At 36.0% G+C, this 23,767-nt stretch overlaps 1 protein-coding gene across 1 annotated transcript in view; it reads right to left on the bottom strand.

Moving 5' to 3' along the window:
• LOC150086196 (glycosyltransferase 25 family member) overlaps positions 1 to 23,767 on the bottom strand; it is a 97,387-nt gene that overhangs the window by 13,467 nt on the left and 60,153 nt on the right. The window contains exons 6-10 of the mRNA XM_090374826.1: positions 22,964 to 23,083; positions 20,112 to 20,194; positions 16,634 to 16,740; positions 13,911 to 13,985; positions 4,108 to 4,165 (exon numbers count right to left, since the gene is read on the bottom strand). Coding sequence (XP_090230952.1) covers positions 4,108 to 4,165; positions 13,911 to 13,985; positions 16,634 to 16,740; positions 20,112 to 20,194; positions 22,964 to 23,083 — 443 coding nt within the window. The remainder of the gene's footprint in view (positions 1 to 4,107; positions 4,166 to 13,910; positions 13,986 to 16,633; positions 16,741 to 20,111; positions 20,195 to 22,963; positions 23,084 to 23,767) is intronic.

Below are 23,767 nucleotides of genomic sequence, written 5' to 3'. Positions count from 1 at the left end.
TAATTTTAAATTCCCCGCAGTGTTACCACCCAACAATAAAGTCAACCGATCCTTCGCCACTTTGAAACCTGGCATGTTTTTTCTTCTTTCAATATGAAACTTCTTTTAGGCATTTGTTTCCACAAAAGTCCTGCTTCATCTATGTTAAAAACTTGTTGAGAAGTATAACGCATAATATCCCTCTTCAATAATTTTAACAAGTTCTTTTTTGAAAGTTTCGCCTCCTTCTGCACTTGCGGCTTCTCCCTGGATTTTAAATCTATTCAACCAGCCCTTACTAGTTTTAAATGGTTCCACATTTTTTTTTTTTTTTTTGTTTGTTTGTTTGTTTAGGTGAGTTTTCTTCAGATCATCATATTGGCTAATCTCTCTCTCTTTTTTTTTATTAATTCTTTATTTTTTTTATAATTGTTCTTACAGTTAAAACTTGCAAGTCCTAAATTATGGCACACATCTGTTGTCACTGATGGGAATCGATTCGCTTCAAAACGTCTAATTTCATTTTCAAATTCTTTTTCTTACATTTATAGTCTTTGTACTGCGCTCAGACGCTTTTTCATTCTTATCGGCCATTATTCTCTTCGAAAATGTAACTGCGTTGGTTGCATTAATTACGATACAATGTTCAAGTAAACTGTCTGTTATGCACAATGTCTAATACTGCACTGAGTGATGACTAGACTTCCGATAAATGCATATAACGCAAATATTAGACGCAATATACTTGATCATTTTTTAAAATGTTGATCTCGGAACTACATAACAAGTGATTGTACCGCAATTAAATTAGCGTGCGAGAAAATTTCATTGAGTGTGGAAAATGTTTTAATGCTGTTTTGCTATTCATTTTCAAGCTATCGACTCCATCAAATGAAACGATTTTTAAATATGGCAAAAATGCAATCTGTAAAACAGCGTTATAATGATCTGTGACAGTGTTATAGTCAGATACGGGTTATAATATAAGAACAGCGTTATAGCGAACCGCGTTATAACGGGGGCCTGCTGTATAAGATTTACAATTTGAATGAAAGAAGCAGTCAGTCATATTTAGGAGAAACCAATCATAGAGAATTTGATTATCAGTAACACACACTCTCTCTCTTCCCCCCCCCCCCCCCCTCCCACATGCACACCACCTTCATTGAATGCATATTCAGATCTGAATAATATGTTCTAACAGACATGTGAAATCAGGTTGGAGAGTGATGCCATCCATTGGAACCACATGTGCCGTATACAGTGGCAAGATGCCAAGAAAATTAACAATTGACTACTGCTGTGCTCAAAAGTTTCCGACTGGTGCAATAAAAAGAACACAAAGTGAAGGAGCTCAAAATTGGTTTTATTTTCATTCAAAGTAAATCACCACCTGACCTAATGCACTTATTACATCATTCTAAAAGTTTCTGAAAAGAGTCAGCGAAGGCATCAAAAGAGATGATGTTCAAGTTCAGCAGTTACATTTTTCTTTGTCTCCTCAACGTCCTGAAACCTCTTTCCTTTGAGGGCAGTTTTTGCCAATGCCATGCTTTGTCAAAAATGTCTTCACAAGTGCAGAATGGGTGGGGGTGTTGTCATGCCACAAGAACTACTGCCTTTTCTCTCAAAATTGTGGCTTCACAGGGGAAATGCACTTAGTCTTTGAAGCACCTGTATGTAGAAGCAGCATTGACTCTCTACCCTTCAGTATAAATTCCTTGTGAATCATACCCCTTTGTCTTGATAGCACCGTCTCAGCATCATCTTGATACTGGACCTCTGTAAACAAAACCTTTTGGGCCTTGGTGACGAGTTTGAATTCTGCAGCACGCTCTGATGCTTCATTTCTGGGTCGTACTGAAACACCCACTGCTTCTATTCATCCATGTGGCACAAATTTTGCACAGACCTCTGCCTTTTCCCTAAATCTTTATGCAGAATTTGACAAGTCATCTCCTTACTCATATCCAACTCGTCAGCCATCATTCTGAGGGTCAAACAACAATCTCTTGCCACAATTTCCCAAACTTTTGCAACTCTGTCCTCATTTCAAAAGGTTGACAGATGCCAACTTCTTGGGTCATTGTGGACATCCTCACATCTGTCTCTGAACCACTTATACAATTCAAACACAATGGCGTGACAATGTTTCATCACCATAAACAGTTTTTAATATTTCATGTTTCTTTTGCAGATTTTCCCAGTTTAAAGCAAGATCTGATATTCGTTCATTGCTCCATTGCAAAATTATAACACAGAACATTAGAACTACTAACAAAACTGGTTGTTACTTGCAGCCAGTCAACCTACCAGAAAAGTTCTGTACCATCATCTGTTGGGGAAAGTTTGAACTACAACATAATACTTCAAATGTTCTGTCGGAACTACAACATAATACTTCTGTTTATTTTCAAACTCGCCGAATATGACCGCAGCAGCACCAGTCCAGGAACTTTATCGCCGCACCTTGAATGTATTGATTCACTGCCCTTTGAAGAAACATAGTCCCATAACCATGTAACCAATCACACGTGCATCATCACTTCTAAGTAATGTGTTTTTAAGGATTTTAATCACATCATGGCCAAGTTAGTCTATCTCAGGTAAGGGTCGGATAGTTTTTTGGCAGAATCTTGGGCTTTTCATCCAACAAAACAAACTGACCACAGAATACATACATGAATCATTATTGAGCAGTTTGTATATGAACAGAGTTTGTTTCTATGTGAACATAGTCAAGGAGTTCCAGTCCCAAAATATAAACTTCTTTTCCCAATCAACACCATATAGTGTATGAAAATACTGCAATTTCAGGATGGCTTTTTCTTTTAGAGTGAACAGAACAAATGATTCTATCTTGTATGGTTAGTCACCATCTTTTAACCATATCAACTGTATAATGGTCACTTGTAGCTGATTTCAGTCAGAGTACAGCTGTGATCAAAAATAATGAGATGTTTTAAATTTATTTAGCAATGTGGACCACAGTTTGGAAGGGTGGATTATGAATCTCTAGATGACAATGACAATCACAAAACACCCAACCATTCGGGTTTTTCTGTGAAATACGAGTTAAACCCACCCACTGTTCTGGTGTCAGCATGGTTAGTCAACACCTATAAAGTAAAAATTAAGATTTTCAGCAAATTGTTTATCTCATTTTTCAGCTAACTTCTGCTTATTATGGATTCTTTGGGACCAAAGATAACAGACCTGTTTGAAATTGAGATAGCTGAGAAAAATTATACTACATGCATCAAAATAAATCTACTTCAATGCCAGATTGGGGGGAGACCCAACTTTAACAATTCTCTAGTTGACTATAAAGTGGCACTGTTTTCACTGACAGGATGATACTTTGAAATTCATGCGTAAACTGCAGGAAGGCAAACCAATATAAAAAGAAAACTTAACTGTTTTTAAATTAAAAAAAAAAATTAAAAAAAATTAAAAAATTAAAAAAAAAATAATAATAAATAAAAAACATATATATACATATTAAATTATGTCAAATCTTCTCATACTATATGTTTATAAATATGAATACAGTATGCATATGAACAAATTTGCATTTTTTCCATGTTTAAAGTTTTCATTTCATTTTGCAGATTATCCAGGAAAATTTATTTCCCAATCACTCCATGATGGTCTATCATATATGTTTTACATATGATAAATTAATGTCAGTAACTGCCTTTACTTTCATATTTCCCCTTCAATATCAATTTGAATCTTATTTTCAAAATCATTAGTGTCTTTACCAAGTGAGAATATTATAGCTTAAAGAGTTTTCACTATGTATAACCTAGAATTATTGACTTAAATGCTCTATTTTTTCATAAAATGACAGTTCACAGCAATAATAGTCTCAGTTTTCCCCCTTAATTTCATAATTGTCACAATAACAATAAGAGAAAATCATAACCATATTTCTTCAAAGCAGACTGAAAAACATGTGCATTATATGCTTGATTTGTATGATGATTCTTTTCAACTCCCACACAGCTATTCATCTCTTCGAGATAATTAAAAATATGACTAATGGAAAACACATACAACCTAAGAATTAAATTCAAACAATTCAATCTATTTTATTATTCATTCAACTGAAATCAAATCACTTACTTCTTTCCAGATTGCATAATGACTAAGAAAGCATCCTATTTCTCCCATAGTCAGTGGTCTGTAATTAAATATCAGAAAAGAGTGAGAGATATGACTGAATTTAAAGAATATCAACATCAAACATGCCATATATTATATAAAAGCTTTTCTTTTGACTAGTCAACAACTCAAAATAAGAGAAACAAAATATGTTTTTCTGACTATCATTTTTCATAAACTTCACAAATAAGGCATACAGCCATATCCATTATCCTTAAAATGGCAAAATATCAGGTAATATGGATGTTTCCTGATTATATAAAAGCTATTAATCTATAATACCAATCATTACTGGCTCATAATTAATATATTATATAAAAAACAAACAGGGAACAAATTATGAAACAAGCAAATTTTATTCAGAAAGTAATCAGGGTTGTTGAACTAGTGGCCTGTGTGTATATAGTCTTCTAGGCATTTTATTGAAAAGTTCATTTTTAGTTTTTCTTCCCCACCCATACTTCCCACATTTAGTTTCTACTATATATTGAATTCAATCTGAAGTTCCAAAAATATATGGGGATGATACTTTAGTATCATCCTCATATTTGTTTCGCATTATATAAATAATGCCTGTTGGTATATACTTCCTAAATATAACAGATATAGCATTAAAATTTTTAAGGTATTTATTATAATCATTACATTTCATTCTAATCAAAATAATCTTCACTAACATGGAATACAATTGTAGCATCATTAAACCTAATGCTAAAATCCAGTTTGGCAAAATGTTGTTAATATGTTAGTGCACATTTCAGTTTTTTTAACTCTGTGTCCTCTCGTTAGAGAATCCATTTAGAGCAAGCTTAACAAAATCCAACAATAGTTACTGTTTCTATACCCTTATGTTCACACTATCTGTTGAATCATCTATCTGCAATAATTATATTTTTGCTGATTTCGCATGTCACTACAGTAGAAGGCCTCCCAAGTCAGTGGTTGTCTGTGGTGCCTGCTTCCTCCTGCTTAAATTTCTTCATTCATCTTTGAACACTAGCAATGTCAACTGTCTCTATCTATGCATACATTTTAGTGAGTCTTGTTATGGGTGTCAATCAATGAAGATTTGGTTTGAGTTTTACTGGTGCACAAGACTCCAAGGTGTTTTTTTTTTTTTTTTGGTAGTCCAAAAAATCTTCCAACTGATCAATCACAAACTGCAAAACAAGCTATCAGAAAATTAATGCAAAAGTGATATCAGACAGGAACTATCAAAGCGCATTTACAGCAGCTTGGAAAGATTAAATTGTGATGCAATGATTGTTAATTCCATTAGAGATCTACTGCCAGTTTGCCATAACTGGCAGTAGACAGCAGGAGAGTGTATGTATATCCAAGAATGTGCTGCCACAGTTGTCTTACGGCAGTAAAGTGGCCTTAAGCTATGTGCTGCTAGTGTGAACTGTTTTGCGAGCTGCACAATGGCAGATCTGAAGATTGAGAAATGTCTTGTTATCTGCTACTGTATTTTATGTGGTACAAGTGCTACTGAACAGAAACTGTGAGGGGAATATGAGAGGTAATCGAAACAAGCATTTTAAGAAAGCTGCTATTTTCAACTGGCACAGGTGCATTAAAGAAGAATGAGACTATGAGAATCATTAACCATTCTCAAAGACTTAATAAGAAATGGTTTCCAGGATCACTTCCACAAGTGGGTTCATCAGTGACACAAATGAATGCACTTCAATGTAAATTATTTCAAAATGAAGTGAGCACTCACAGACCTCAGTAACAAAGATTAAGTTAAGGCAAGTCCATTCCATAAATAAAAAAAAAAAAAAAAAAAAAAATCACACACACATAAATACTGATTATACTGGTAACCACATCTGGTGCAAAGAAACAAAATCATATTAATATAAAAACAGAACCTTTTAACAATACTGGAACGAAAACTTTTTAATCTAAATGTCTGATTTACATAAAGGCAATATAAATACATATATCTGCATGTCTATAAATGTACACATGTACATTTGTAGACATGTTCAATTCAGCCCTGGAGGGAATGTGCAAGGCTCACGGGGTAGAATTTATTTCAGCATGGTCTGTGCTTATTAACAGGAGAGACTGCTTCTACAGGGATGGGATACGCTTAAATAGAAAGGGTGCAAGAATTATATCAGCAAGAAATATTAGCTGATGCTATCATGGCAGTGTTAGGTGGGTCGGAAAACTGCTAGCTTGGGGGAATTGACAGACTAAAAGGTTAAAAGTAGCCGCAGACAGAGGTAAAGGTGATTGTTGCACTACTTCTATTAGAATAAGCAGCAGCCTGGAGCGAGGGGTGCTGGAGGTTTCAGGGACTGATGGCAGTCATTGTGAAACAGGTGGTTATATGGGATGTGTTAGGGTAACTAAGAATAAGAATGGGTGCATGTATACTTGCATGTATACCAATGCTAGAAGTACAGTAAATAAATTTCATGTATTTGAAGTATTGGTCAAGACATCAAAGGTGAATATCGTTGGGATATCTGAGACGTAGTGCCACACAGACATGCGGAATTGGAATTTGAGGAGTACAATGTGTATAGAAAGGATAGACAGGATAGGAAGGGAGGAGGTGTTATGCTGTTAATTAAGAAAATCATAAAATAAAAAGAAGTGCATCCAGTTGATATAGATGAACAGTGCACTGTTGAGTCAGTTTGGTGTGACATAAGCACTGTGAAAGCAAAAATAAGAGTAGGACTGTGTTATAGGCCTATTGACTCGAATAAGTACAATGAACAATTGTACAGAGAAATAGAGTGGGCTAGTAAATCAGGATGTCTTATAATGGAGGAGTTTAACTTCCCAGATATTGACTGGAACTTGTGGGTTGGTCACTCACACACTGGTAAGACTTTTGTGGATTTATTGGATGATTGTTTTCTGCAGCAGCATGTCCGAGAAGCAACCAGAGAGGGTAATACTCTTGATCTGGTTATCAGCAGTGATCATTCGTGTATTAAGAATTTGCAGATAAAGGAACCACTAGGTGGCAGTGATCACAGTGTACTGATGTGGGATTTACTTAAAGATATAATTACCATCAGTGGTAAAGGAAAGGGTTTTTGCTTCCGTAAAGGTGAGTACAGTGGTCTCAGACAGTTTTTAAATTCTGTACAGTGGGATCAACTGACGATGTTACCAACAGCAAATTCTAAGTGGGAAGCATTCAAGGAATTAATTGTGGAAGCTACTAAAAGTTTCATACCTATTAAGAAATATTGTTCAAGGTTTAGGCCTAAATGGTTATCAAATGAACTAATGAGACTCGTGACAGAAAAGAAAAATGCATGGGATGCATATAAATTATCAGGCGACACAGAAGCCTAGTGCATATATAAGCTATGCCTGTAATCAAGTCACAAAGGAGGTTAGGCAGGCGAAGGCAGATTACAAGAAATCTTTGGCAAAGGATGCTAAGAAAAACAGCAAGGATTTCTTTACTTATATAAACTCTAAAAGGAAGCGGATGAATCTGATTGGTCCACTTGATATCGATGGCTCGACTGTTGATGATCCTGCTCAGATAGCAAACAAACTGAATGAGTATTTTGCATCTACATTCACACATGAGTTATTAAGGTTTGAAAATGCCAGAAGGTTATCAAATTGTAGCAGAGTGCTTAATGATTTTGTAATAACTGAGAGCAAAATGGAGGAGAAATTGTTGAAATTAACATAAGAAAGGCACCCGGGGTGGATGGGATCTATCCAGTTATATTAAAGGAGGCTGCAAAGGAAGTAAGCAAACCCTTAGCCATAATTATGAGAGCATCCTTGGACTCAGGGGAGGTCCCTACGGACTGGAGATGTGCAAATGTATCCCCAATTCACAAAGGGGGATCGAAGGGTCACATGAGTAATTACAGACCAGTTAGTTTAACTTCCAGGTAAAACAATGGAGTCACTGGTTAAAGATGCATTGCAGGATCATCTAGACAAGACTGCAGCAATAATTCAGACACAGCATGGGTTTGTTAAGGGAAAGTCTTGTCTGACAAATTTGATTGGATATTATGATGTGGTTACAAAGGAACTGGATAAAAAAAATAATTTTGATATCATATACTTGGATTTCAGGAAAGCTTTTGACACCGTTGCGCATGGAAGACTACTGTACAAATTGGAGCAGAATGGTATTAAGGGTAAATTGCTACAATGGATAAAAGGATGGTTGAGTAGGAGAAGACAGAGGGCGGTAATCAATGGATGCTGCTCTTCGTGGACTAATGTTATTAGTGGAGTCCAACAGGGTTCGGTGTTGGGTCCACTGTTTTGTATATTTATCAATGATATTGATGAAGGTATATCAGGGTTAGTGTCGAAGTTTGCAGATGATACAAAGGTTAGCAGGGTTGTTAATGACAGTAATAGCAGTGTGCTACTCCAACAGGATCTAGAAAATTTGGGCAGATGGGCTGAGAAGTGGCAACTGAAGTTTAACATTGACAAATGCAAAGTACTGCATATGGGTAGAAGTAATCCCAGAGGAACGTACCAACTTTGTGGTACTACACTTAGATTGGTAGAAAATGAAAAAGACATGGGAGTAATTGTGCAGTCAGATATGAAGTTTTCTGAGCAGTGCAGACAGGCTGCCAGGGCAGGTCATGGGGTTTTGTCAATGATATATAGGAATTTTGCTAGCAGGGAAAAGGAGGTGATTGTCCCTCTGTATAAGGCAATGGTCAGGCCAAGCCTTGAGTACTGTGTATAGGTCTGGAGGCCTCATTTTAGGAAGGATGTAGATTTGCTTGAGCGTGTACAGAGAAGGGCAACAAGATTGGTGAGGGGAATGAAGGGATCCTCTTACCAAGAGAGGCTTAAGTTCTGCAAATTGCAGCAGCTGGAGACTAGGCACCTGTGAGGTGATCTGATTGAGGTGTATAAGGCCTTGAATGGATTGAGCAAGCTGAATTCTGATGGGATTCTTCCACTTGTTCAGATTATGAACCTAGGGGGGCATAAATTCAAATTGACGAAAGATATATGTGCAGAAATTTGGCTTTAGCCAGCAGGTGGTTAATTACTGGAACAAACTTCCATTTTTCGTTATGGAAGTTGACAGGTTAAATAAATTTAAGGAGGAACTGGACAAACATTTAGAGGGAATGGTTGTGTGAAAAATTTTTTTTTTTTTTTTTTTGGCTGATTGTTGTTGTTGTGCTTGGATTTTTCTGGTGCAAATGCTACTTAAGCCATATTGCACCTTTTTGCCTGATGCTGCATAAGCTCATACACTTGCTTTCTTGCATCACATGTCACTACTACTACTACCACTACACTTGTCTATATATACAAGTAATCCTCGTATAACACTGTAGTTCGGTTCCTATAAAATCTCTTGTAGCGCGAAACCATGTTATATGGGACTAAGAACTTCACAGATCTCAGTACCTTTTGCTATTGTTAAAAGTTAGTTATTTGCATTTGCTTTTGCAAATAACTTTCAGCTTCCTTTTGAACTTTATGCTCCTTTCAGTCAAAGGATCTGCATTCAAAAAATAAGATTCTAATTGCTCGGCTAAGTTTATGCTTTCCCATATGCTTTTTAGTGTAAAATTTGGAACTTCAGAATTTTCAGCTGTGCTATCATCCTCTGAATTGATTTGGTTTTACCTCCAATGCCATTTCCAACAAATCTGCTTCAAATGCCATACAACACAAAGCTGAGAATGACCATGAAAGAAAGGCTCCATTGGAGAAGAGACCATTACCAAGTTGTGATCTCAGCTGCATAGAGGACCTAACCTCAACCACGTATTTAGAAGGGTTATTTGTGAGAAAAAGATCAAGTATGTTGGCTGTGTGGTTAGGATTGTTTCTGGTATTCTGGTAGGTAAATGAACAATTTGTGCGAGATCATAAGTAATTGCAAAAGCCTCAGCATCTCGATCTGCTGGGTCCTTGTGATCAGAAATGGAAGTCAGCTGGAGTTGTGAACATTAAAATCATCAAGGAAAATTACCTCGCTGTTAGGAAAGTTGGACTGGAGAAAGTCAAGTTTCAAAGAGAGGAAGTGAAAGAGTTCCAAGTGATTCATGGAGTTAGGAGAATGATAGAGGCAACAGATGAATCTGACGGAATGTGGTGGAGAGATTTTAATCTAGAGAAATTTGAAAAGAGGAGATTCCAAATTACTAAGTCTCTAACAGGGAATATCAGAATGGATATGTGCACAAGTACCACACTTTGAAGGAAAACGAATCACACAGCAAATAATTTGGACAACTGAGATGAGCAGTGGTTGAATCAACCGATAACTGGGATTCTGTAAGAAAAAGTACATGGGGTTTGCCAGACTGTAAGTGGAAATGGATATCACAGAGATTAGAACTGAGACCACATATATTTGTGAAACGAACGAGGAAGTGTTTGGGACGTTTAGATCTTTTTGCAGATAGTTTGTTTTATTATTTTGACAATTCATGGTGTATTCGGAAGTAAGAAAAGGTGGAGCGAACATGTTGTATGAAGTAATGCAATTTTTGGATATAGCATACACATGGTAAGAATATACCAGCTCCTTGACATAATGTGGCCTCAACAGTGTCCCCACATATAATACACTACTTGGACTCTCTCTTGTCACTATCTGGCAGAGTAGAAGCAGCAAGATTATACACTAGCCGATCTGGAAAACTGGAGTTAGCAAGAAGTTCGATCCATTGGACTATCTAATGGCTGGCCCGAGAACACCATTTTAGAGCTGTACCCTCGAAATGTATGGAAGATTGGATCTCACCATGATGTCCATTATAACCTCAAAAGACATCAGTCATATTGCATGATGGAAGAGATTGGGGGGAGGTTGCTGAAGCATTGTTCTGGAGACTAAACATGGATTCCACCACTTCAAGCCTCTTCAATAAGCAAAGTGGTGGTGTTGCACCAGTTGATGAGAGTCATCTACCACCTAGTATTGCCTGGTAACACAGAGAGGCAGCATTCCTCCATGTGGTGTGGGTGACATACTTCAACCCCTGATTGTGTTGGTTTGGCTGTATTTCAGGACTTGCACTTGGGGGTTATACCCAGAGTTACTAACAGTGCCACCATCATGAAGGTGCTAGCAGAGGATTTAGCTGACTGGACTTCACTGAAATAAGGTTCACTTGACTTGTGTGTCACCTGAATATCAGTTCCATCTATATATGCCGACCATGCTAGCCAGGTGGGTAAAGTGCCTGCCTGGAAACCCAAAGGTTGTGGGTTCAAATCCTGCCTCAGGCTTGGATCACAGTATAATGCAAAAACTTTGGGAGCTGCATTATGGCCACAGAAACCGATGCGCCAACAATTAACAACAAAAACAACAACCAAAAACATCCATATATGCACCATGTTTTGTTTTATACAATAACGCAACTCACTGGTAAAAAAATGGAGAACTTATTTTTGAAACCTTATACATATATGTAAACACATATACAAACTACGGAACATACTAGTGCCTGAGATAGAGGTTCGCCAGCTCTGGATTAAGCAAAGGGTCGCATGAATATAAATATATTTAATATGTAACTATTATATAAATATTATAAAAATAATATATAAATATCATACTTATGTGTGCGCCTCCGTAGCCAGGTGGGAAGGAGCGGCAGTGCGTAGCACACTCTTCTTGATTAGATCGGGGTTCGAGCCCGTCACCACCAAATACGGAGGATGCGGAAAGGTCAGGGAATGACCACCACATATCCCGGAGCAATATGGCCTTAGTTACTAATGCTCCTAAAAACCAAATAACAAACAACAACAAACAACATACTTATGTGCCAATCACCAGATGATTATATATATATAGCAGGTGGTTATAAAGTTCTGCAATATTAAAACCCCAAAACTTCAAATTTACTGGTTAGTTCAATATCCCCCTATTACTATCAAGTTTAGTTAGAAATATTTTTCTAACTTTAGCAGGTGAAACTACAGCATTTGAACAGTGATTTTTTTTTTTTTTTTTTTTTTTTGTAATAGGACTTGGCAGTAATAGTTTTCCTATTATTTTTGAATACACAAATGTAATCATAGATAGCTGATGTAACCTCACATAACCACTGAGTAATGGAAAAAGAGTACCCTTCAACATCACCGTATTTCCAACTATCTACATAATGATAAAAACTGTGAGAAAAACAGCCATATATACAAAATATTTAAAATTTAAAGCAAAATAGCATTTCTGAAAGCTGAGATAAAAGCAATTGTATTAAGTGGATTAAATACAGGCAGACAAATAGATAATTTTTTATTTTATTTTTTAAACCTGCATATTTTTAAATGTGAAAGAGGTGGGTTAGAAAACTTTTTGTTCATTTATCACAATGTTTTATTGCTGAGAAAGATAAAACAAAATATTTTATTTTGTGTGGAGGGGGTCTGCCAGTAAAAGTTAGAAACCAAAAGGGATCCACCTGCAAAACTAAAAATTAAAAGGAGTCTGTGGCTGTAAAAGTTTGCATGACATTGGTCAAGCTAATACTAAGTGGGAGTTAAAAGGAGACTGTGGCTGTAAAAGTCTGCACGACATTGGTCAAGCTAATACTAAGTGGGAGTTCCATGAATTATGAAAAGTGACTACACAAAGTTATTAAAATTAAAAATGAACAATACCAGAAGCTGATGGAATCTATCCAATTATATTGAAGGGGGAGCAGCCAAGACAAGCAAACACTTAGTTATTATAATGGGCACATTCTTGGATTTGAGCTAAGTCCCCATAAATCAGAGATGTGCAAATTGTCTCTGCTATTCATAAAGGTGACTTAAAGGGTGAAATGAGCAACTACAGACCTATCAGTTAGACTTTTCTGGGGATTACGGAGTCCTTGTTAATAAAGTAATACACATGATTATCTAGAGAGGAATGGAATAATATGGATATCACTGCATGACTTTGTTAATAGGAGATCACGCCTGACTAATCTAATAATTACTATGCAGTCACTAAAGACTTGGAATAAAAGGATGATTAAATGGTTATAAATGGCCACTACAATTCACAGATTAATATTATGAGTTGGGTCTCACATCTGGTGAGTATGGGCTTGGCACACTCAGGGTCCTGAGCCAGATATCATAATTCTTCTCTTTCTTGTTGATACCCTTCTACTTCTCTCTCTCTCTCTCTCTCTCTCTCAGGATAACTCTGAAATTTTTTTTGGCTGGTGCAGCATAAGCCTCAGGCTTCCTTGCATATGGCTGATGATAATAATAACATCAGACTCAAGGTAGATAGTTGATAATGTAAAGGCACTTGGAGTAACTGTACAATCTCATATGAAGTTCTCTGAATGGTGCAGGAAGGCTGCTAAGACAGCTTATGGGGTTCTTTTAATGATAAAGACCAGTAGAGACAAAGAAACCATACTTTGGTAACCATACTTTAAATCATACTTTAGGAAAGATGTGGACCCGTTGGGAGATTATACACAGAATGACAACATTGGTTAAGGGCACAAAATAAGGTATTCTTATTTTCAAGTGAGACTTTAAGTTCTGTACGTTACGGTGTTTGGAAATTAGGTATCCACGAGGTGACCTGAGGGATGTGTTTAAGATTTTAAAAGAGTTGAATAAACTAAATACTTAGGGCATCATTACTCTTAGTTACATAAATAGAGGAAAGGTGATGGTGGGTTTTTTGTGCTAATGCTACCATAAGGTTACTTCCATGCTTAATTTTGCCAATAATTTTAATATAATCATAAAGTCAAAGTAACAGTGCACACACACCACCCACACATAAAAAACAAACAAACCTTTTATGATAAGGATCAGAATATTCTGGCATCATTTTGATTCCAAGTTCTTCAAGATACGACTTGTTTAATTTTCTGAAAAGAAAAATGGTACTTTTTATGGACTTGAATATGGATAAATCTGTATTTCATTCCAAGAATATTTTTTTTTTTTTAGACATAAAATAAAAGTAATATGAAATCACACATACACAGTCTTTTTGAATAAAGTACTTTGGTCAAAATGGTCAGTTTATGAACTGACCATTATGACCAAAGTCTCCCTCTGTTGCATTCACAATAGATTCAAAAGTGGAAGACATGCATCAATTTTTGTGTGAAGAATGGGAAAAACAGAGCAGAAATCCTCCAAATATTAAGCCTTATTAAAAAAAGCATTTTGTAATGCCTGTTTAAGTAAGGTTGCTGTTTACCAGTGGATGAAACTTTTCCTAAATGGCAAAAAACATATTAAAGATGCCCAATGTTCAGATTGACCTTCAACTTTAAGTGATGAAATGGCTGTTAAAGTGCAACTTTAACAATGTTTTGATCAGCAATGTTTTGAATTTTGTTCTGATCAGCAGTTAACCATACAATAAATTCCTGGTGAACTGGAAATATCCTTTCCTGGATTATGCCAAGAAAATTAGACCAAAAACTATGAGATGTGTTGTGTCAAAAAAATTTGTTACAAGATTGCTAAATGATAACCAAATGGTTCATCAACAGCCATGCAAGGAGCCAAAAAGAAGGGTGGAAATGGACTCTTAATTTCATCATTGTTCTTGGTTGTGTGGTTATGACCCCAATACAAAATTACAGTTTTCCCAATGGAAGTCAAACATGAAAACAATGTTATTGTTTTGTTTGTGTATGCACCCTTCTCTGCCATGACAATGCTTCAGCAAAACTTCACTTTAGATTCAGAATTTTTGGGACAAAAAAATATTCTTGTAGCACCAGGCCCTTCATAAACACTTGACACTAACTCATATGATTCTTTCTCTTCCTCTAACTCAAAATGACGATGAAAGTAGAAAGATTTCATGATATTCTAATCATCCAACAGAATGTGACAGTGAAACTTAATTGGCTCACAGCTGAAGAGTTTCAGTAATGCTTGAATGGATCCACTTATAAAAATGCTGTATGTAGCCTAATTTTTTAGAAAAATATAGTATTTTGATCAGACCTCTTATGTAAACAAAATACATAAAAATATTACCCAAATTTGCAGCTTTTTTTAAATAAAGTTTTACTAAGAAAAAAATTGTAGGGCAAAACTATTTTGAGCGATCCTTGTATGTTGTATTACTTTACGTATACATATATACACTGAGTGATCATTGAATTATGACCACCCCTATGAAAATTGAATGCGACCCATTGACCACATAAGGTACGAGAGTGCGGAGTTAGCTGACCTACGTAGCATAGATAAAGTGTTAGTTGTTCAGTAGGTAGTAAAATTCTGAGTGTGATGGGTAAAAGGAAGGATTTATCAGACTTTGATAAAGGACAGATTGTGGGTGCTCGATTTCCCAAACGGCTGAACTGGTGGGGTGTTTGAGAGCCACCATAGTTAAAGTGTACCAGGATTGGCGTCAAAATGGTCAAACAATGAGCCGACAGCAAAACTTCAAAGGTCAGCGAAAGGGTGATGGTTATAGGCGAGCGCTGGGTCCGACGACTTGTACAGACGAACAGGCACAGCACTGTTGAAGAGTTGACTACCCAATACAACATGGGCCAATCCGGAACAATAACTGGCATGACCATGCGTTGTACATATGTATACTAGCAGACAACCCCTACAGCATCCTCTCCTAACCAAGGTTCATCGGAGTAAAAGACTTGCCTTGTGCAAAAGAGCATGCAAGTTGAACGTTAGAAGACTGGAAGAAGGTGTGCTGGTCAGATGAGTCACGTTATTTACTCCACACCGTGGATGGTCGTGTACAGATTTGGCATCAACAACACAAGGCTCTTGAACCATCATGCATGGTATCAAAAGTGCAGACCGGTGGAGGCGGTTGTATGGTGTGGGGCATGTTTCACTAGCAGGGACTTTGACCCCTGGTGCATTTGGAACAACGTATCAGTGATCTCTACTATTGTCAACTGCTTGCTGACTGTGTACACCCCGCTACGTTACACTTTTTTCCGAATGGCAATGGTGTCTTCCAAGATGACAATGCACCAAGCCATCTGCACTTGTTGTGCAGGAATGGCTTGAGGAACACCGTTCTGACTTCCAGCATATCGAGTGGCCTCTGAAATCCCCCAATATCAATTCCATAGAGCACTTGTGGGACACTATGGAAAGGCATATCAGGTGTCTGGATACACACCAATTACCTCCATACCTGCATTGCTGACTGCATTACACACAGCTTGGTTGGCCATACCTCCCGAACACTTCCGATATCTTGTTGAATCAATGCCACGTCGGATAGCTGCTGTACTGAGGGCAAAAGGAGGACCTACGAAGTATTAGACAGGTGGTCATAATTCAGTGATCACTCAGTGTATATAAGCTTGCATAATTTGTGCTTTCTGAAAATGAACATACATAGATGAAATACAATACAAATTTCTCTGTACAATATGATTGATGGAGATACTGTATAATGGATTAAATTTCGATATATTCTGGGTACACTGTATATTTTGAACCTCAGTATCAGTGTCTATCACAGCTTCAAATTAATGTAATAATCAAATATACATGAAGTACTTACTGTCCATCTACAGCTTCAATTAATTTTGCTTTTATTCCTAATTCTTCCAGTGAGCGAAGCATTTTTTCTCTTCTTAGTGGCCGCCTCTCTAGATTTATCAAATATACCTAATGAAAATATAAATGGAATGCAGTGAATCAGCATATGGAACTTTAATGTAAAAAAATAAACATATATAAAACAATAAAACCAACAGAAAACAATCTGAATATTTCCTAATCGTTTTCAATTTTTTTTTTTGCAAAGAAATAAACTGTCATTAAGTAGATCCAGACATTAAGTGGATTTGGTTCTTTCAGGACCCTAAGCAGGAATTATTTTTTTTTTTATTTATTTTATTTTTTTTTGGTCCAACTGATGCAAAAATGTGCAATTTACATTCATTCAAGAAAAAGTCAAACTGTTACCTAGCAATGTTTATCATCAGTTGTATAATTACTTGCACAAAATGTAACACATGTTTAATTTCCAAAATGTATATAAAAGCTAGAAAAATAATGCAGGTTAACTTTTAATTAAATATGACACTACACATTATTTACATACACTGTATTTTAAGCTTTAAAATATGCTGCAATTGAATGATCATCAAGAATACCAGCCTTTTACAATAAATTTTAGGGCCCTCCCCCTTCCTAGGGACTCCAAACAGCTATCATGCCACTTATTCTTAAATTCACCACTGAGGTGAACTTGAATTTAGAGCCCTCATCTAGACTAGAAATACTGTATGCCAGGTCAACTGCCAATGTGGGAAAAATACATAATCGAGACACTCAGTTAGAGAATGTTGTGTGGGAGAGTAATGATGCTGCATTCCAATTATCAGTGAAAATCACCTATCCCTCACAAGAAACTTCATCATTTGAGCCAGAGAATTTCACTAGACGAGGCTACCTTGAACAAAAATATATGCAGAATTACTATCTTCCTTCAGATAATAACTTTCTTCTCCAACTGCATTTGGAGTCTCCCCCTCACTAGTCTCTCCTCCTAACAAGTAGTAGGTGACAAAAAACACCTCTACCTTGCTGATTCATAAACCACCAGTGTCTCTCTAACTCTGCCTTGCTCAGAAGGTCTGTCAAGATCACTGCCAGGTAGAATCACTTCAGACAACCTACAACCACCAAACTCCCAACTGATACATGAGCAGCCAGCACACAAGTGAAAGAATGAGAGGAGACAGCACCACACTGCCACCAGCCCCCAGGTTTCTGCTCAGGAGCATCTTTGTCTTTTGCTCTTTCTTAGCAAGAATGTAGGTGTCTCTTGTAATCTGCGAATTTAATGTTTAAAACTTTTCATCTCAGAAGGCAAACAGATGTGCCATTCCAAAATGTCAAGTATCTATTTATGTTATTATTAATTAATCATCTGTATAATTTATCAGAAAATTGCCATTAAAACAAAATAACTGTATTCACAATAATTTGTCAGAAACTTTACAACATGAAACAGACTTGAAAGCAACTGAAAAATGAGCATATAATTTATGAGAAACTGACTTACAGTTGAAAGGTGGTGCAGAAAATATAGCAATAGATGAGTTGCACATTTGAACAACAATTCTGAAACAAAAGTAGAGCATTCTACTCCTCCTGGCTGCTAATAGAGATTCCTTGGTTCAATCTGTCTACTTCTACCCACTCAAAAGTAGACAGTCTCAGCTAACAAGGTTCAAATATGGAGATAGTACAGGTAATGAACTCCATGATAAGCCTTGACAGACATACAGAATGAAGACATTTATTTGGATTAAATCCATAATATTTCCCTTTTTTTTAACACATTGTTAAAAAAGAGAGACACATAGCTTCTACTTTTCTACATCATTTTATGACAGTCAGAGAATTAGGAGCTTTACAACAAAGGATCATAGAAGTAGAAATTAATGATAAAGGATGAATCTTTATATACTGCTTGACAAAATTAACAGAACATAGAAAACATAGTGTAACCCTTGCAGCTTGCAATAAAGTAGAAAAAAATTTGGTATGGTGGTGTACCACAGAATAATGATGAAATGAGGACACAGCAAGAAACTTCGGACAGGTATAAGGGACATTTAGAGGGGTTGTATGAGAATTACCGAAAAGGTCACACTGCAGAAGTTGATACAAGATGCCTCAAAATATGGTTGACATCAGTATGGCATATGATCCCTTCAAATGGCTAAACAGACCCGAAAGTGCTGAACCATGCTCGATATAAGGGTGTCTATAAGATTCTATGGCAACAAATTATATTCTTCCACCAGTGCAGACCTCAGCTCACCAAGCGACCGAGAAGATGGCTGTTGGCGTATACTCGATTGGATTTTAAGTCTGGTGTCATGCCAGCCATTAGATATCTTCTGTTTAAGATATTCCTCCACACTTCAGCTCTATGTACAGTGGTATTGTTGTGCATGAAAAGAAAACCTGGGCCAACCACACCCCTCAAAAGTTGTACATAGGTTTCAAGGATCTGTTCTCGATACCTCTGCACAGTTATGGTACTCCTATCAAAAATATGAAGAGGGATGCAGCTGTTCATTATTATTCCATCCCACACAAGAACGTTGCCTCCACTATAAGTGCCCCTTTCTCTGATGTCAGAGGGATGGTACTGCATTTCTTGTTGTCTCCAGATGAAATAACATGTAGAATCTGTAGGATAAAACAGAACTCATCAAAACAGAACTGTACCCCATTTATCAGGGCTACAAGTTACATGTTCATGGTACCAGTTTCGACTAGCTCTGTGGTGGTTTGGGGTTAACAGGATACAAACCACTGGCTTCCTTGCGTAGAGTCCACTTAAATCGAGCCTTCTTAACACAATCCAGTTGAAAATGCTTTTGTCTGTGGCCGCAGCAACTTCAAGAGACAGTTTATGACATGACATCATAGGTTCTGTCTTGATGTTAGAACACAGCAGTCTGTTCTGGTTGACACAGCCCTTGGCCAACTCTTCTTGTAATGATTCGTTTCCTGAAACTGTTTCCATAGTGCTGAGATGACACTATGTTCCAGATTAAGCCAACATGCTATCTCCACTTGCAACTGCCCTGCTTCAAGTCATCAAATGGCCTGCCATCTCAAAGAATCATCTAAATGATAACAATTTGCCAACTAGAGAGTGTCTACTGGAGATGTGGCTATCCCACGGAGCAAGCCAAAAAACTGGAATCAAGCCATGTGGTCGCAACACGTTTTTATAGGCATGAATAATTTGCATAACGTGTGGCTCTGTAAGGTGGTAGATTATTTTCTATTGGATACTCAGAATTTACATGCTAGAATTTGCATTATATTAAATATATTCGCTTTCAGTGACACCGTTCACAATAAAATATTCATGAAAAACATTCTGTTCTGTTAATTTTTCCGAGCAGTGTATGATATTGTAACGAATATAAAATTATATATAAAGAATATAATGGTTAAGTGTTATATTATAAAGAATGAAATAAAAATGTGTCAAGTTTTTTTACCTCATCAAATCCAAGTGTATCTTGATCTTTTTTTGGAACGAAATGTTTTAAATGCGGAGAAATGTGAAGAGGCAATTCTTCAACTATGAAAATGAAAACACAGTTAGATTCTCTGGTTTAAAATTTGAGAAATACAAAAAAAAAAAAAAAAAAAAAAAAAATATCCACTACAGAAATAACCAATTAAATATTAAATATAAACAGGCATTAATGTTAACTATTATTACAATCAGGTCATCTCAATCCGCACCATATTCTTTTCCATCATTACACTTAACCTGAATATGAAAATCTTTTGAGTACCATTTCACAAAAGAACAACTTATTTTTCTCCATACAGTAAAAGTAATAAACTATGCCTCACTGGAGAACTACCAGCAGCAATTATCCCTTGTCTTCCCCTTCATTGGTACCATCCTTATTACTGATTTTGCTATTCTTAGCAGCTCTAGTTTTTGCCATAATACTTCTAGTTATAAAAAAAACAGCACTATTCTTAAATACCACAGTAACTACACTAATACTACAGAACATTCTCACTTAAGGTATAATTCTAGATCCCCTTGTTCAGTTTTATAAATAGGCTACATACATATACAGTTGAAGCTCTTTATAATGACCCTCTTTTTAACATCCTAACAAGTTATAACGTCCATGTGGTTGGTTCCAGCCAATTTCTCATTAACCAAATGCTATTTTACATTCATTACAACAACATTGAAAACAAGAGGATTTCCTTATAACAACCATAAATTTATACTCTTAATCTGAATTTTTACTTTTTTATTACAATATTCACATTTAAAAATGACAGAACACTTCAAATATATTGAAGTAACTGAAGAGCTTGCAGCCTGACCGTGAGAAATCATTTGTTAAGATTTCTCACACTCTTTTCTCGCAGTGCAGTAATGAAATGAACATCAGCTAGAAGTTAATTTCATTAGTTCTAGCGTATATTTATTGGTATGGCTCCAAGAAAGTGGATAGCTTTTGCCAATCACAGATAAAATTAGGATTTTGCAAGCTGTAGATAATGGTGTGCATTCTAAGACTGACATCGCCAGACAGTTCGGCATTCCTAAGAGTACTCTCACTATTCTGAGAGATTGGAAAAAGATTAAAAGTTTAGCGAAACCTGGTAGGATTCGAGCATGAAAGGCAAAGTATCCAGATCTTGAAAAGGTACTTTTGAAATGGCCAATGATGATGTGTGCAAACAACATTCCCGCAGATGGTAATATTGTAAAAGCTAAGGCTGAATCGTTTGTGCATCAAATGGATATTGAAGAATTTAAAAGTTCAGATGGATGGTTTCAGAAATTTAAGACTCATCATGGCCTGTCTTTCAAAAAAGTGTGTGGCAAAAGTGCAGCCGTGGACATTGATGCTACAAACGAATAGAAGGGAAATTGTTTAAAAAATGTTTTGCTGACATACAACCACAATGACATCTTCAATGCTGATGAAACTGGACTCTGTTTTAAACTGCTACCGGATAAAATACATTTAAAGGCAAGAAATGTAGTGGCAGAAAAAAGGCCAAACAATGGATTACCATTCTCCTAGCAGCAAACAAGTCAGGCACAGACAAGCTCCCTCTTTTAATCACTGGGAAATCCCAGAAGCCTCGATGCTTTAAAGGCTTGAAGACATTACCGAATATGTTATCGAGCAAACCAAAGTACATGGATGACATCACAAATCTACAAAGAATAGATCAGAGACTTAGATCGCAGGATGAATGAGAAGAATAGAAAAATTTTGCTGTTTGTGGATAACTGTCTCCCACCTCAGTGTCAACTAAACGACCTACGTGCAATCAGTGTTGCATACGTACAGCCAAATATGATGTCAGTTTTTCAGCCACTCAATCAAGGTGTAATCCAGTGTTTAAAGAAAAACTACCAAAGAATGATATTAAACAAAATTGTGGTGTCTTGAAAGCAAAATTCAATGTGAAATCGACATCCACATGGGATGAAGTTGAAAAAGTGATTGCCAACTCTTCAAACATGCTGGATTTACTGCTTTGAATGATGCAATGTGTGAAGTTTCGCATGCTTCTTCCTCTATTAATTGTGAAGAACAGTCTGATAATAGGGAAGAAATATTTGAGCATATGTGTCATCACCTAAACTTATAGGAAAACTTAAGCTTCAAAGATTATGCAGAAGTGGATGCGGACATTGAATGTTTTAGGATATGGACGAATGAAGAAAAACTCATTGCAGACATAATGGAATCTTCTGAAATTTGTTGTGACGAAGATGAGGAACCTACTGTAGCTGAACAAGAAGTTTCAGTGAAAGATGCTCATTAAGGATTAGAACTTGTATGTCGATTTTTTTAAAGCACAGCCTAACTACAAAAGTAAAATAACTGCTATCATGCACCTTCATAATTCTCTTTTAAAACACACTCTACCATTGAAACAGCATGTTCTGACAGATTATTTTAAAGTATGAAACAATTCTCTTGTTAGGTCTTCATAAGTGAAATTTACAATCATAATTTTCTTGTTGAATACTGTAGTACATATTATAAATAAGAATATACCATTGCATTAGTAGAATTACATTAAATGTTCAAGCGTTTACTTGTTTTGTTGCTGATTTTTATGAACGATCGATATAACGTTCTTTCAATATAATGCCTGTTTTTCTCATTCCCCTGTGGGATTATTATATAGAGCTTCAACTGTATCATAAATTCTGAATTACTGATTGCAATTAGATTAAATTATAATCAAGTTTTTTCTTTTTGATTAAGCAGGTTAATTTAGGAACATCATCCTTCTGATATCAACGCAAAATGTATGCCATCACCTTTTGAATAAAATAAATACTCACCAATTACCTCAACACGAAGGTTTGTTAACTGTTCCTTATCATCTTTCAAAGTATAGTCCTTCTCCAGAGGAGACAGAATATAACCAAATGGTTTGGTATTCAACACATGCATGTTTGCTCCTGTAGAAATTATGATAAAAAATTACTTCAATAATTATTTCATTTTAGGATGGGTTTATAATTAAAATTTTTTTACAATTGTTATGAATAATTAACACTGTTGTGTAAGTAATGAGAACATAAAAGAAGAAAGCCAAAGTTTACTGGTGCCCTTATGACTTATGAAGAACAAATCAAGAGAAGTAACTAATCAGCAAAAATTGACAGAGCCAAAACAAATTAATAAATCAAACTACTGAAGAAAATAATCAAACAAAATTAAATAAATAAAATGAATGAAGCAATATCGAGTAATACTGGTATTAATTAAATGAAAGCTATTAAATTAAAACAAGGTAAAAAGGAAAACATAAAGGGAGGCCTCAGCGGCACACTGAAAAAGAAGGAGGTAAAAGAAAATGATTACTAATGGGCTGTGACTCTCCATACCATGCAATTCCTTCAAACGGGAAAAAAGAAAAGGAGAGGAGCTTATGCTATGTATTTAACCATATTTAGCTAAATTTTGTTAAAATTAACCACATTTAAATCAGCTTTACTTTCAGCATTATCGATTTCACACAGTTTAGGAGGGATTAATTCAGCTCAACTGTTTGTTTACGGAATGCAAATTTTCGTAAATCTATTCTGCAACCATTCATTTTTAAATTAACATCTAAGGATGTCCTTATTATTATGGTCAAA

Source organism: Mastigoproctus giganteus, chromosome 5 (genome assembly GCF_048544385.1).
Source record: "Mastigoproctus giganteus isolate SK-2022 chromosome 5, ASM4854438v1, whole genome shotgun sequence".
In the NCBI taxonomy this organism is placed as follows: Eukaryota; Metazoa; Arthropoda; class Arachnida; order Uropygi; family Thelyphonidae; genus Mastigoproctus; species Mastigoproctus giganteus.
The sequence above is the reverse complement of the archived record's forward strand: the minus strand, read 5'-3'. Positions and strand labels throughout refer to the sequence as shown.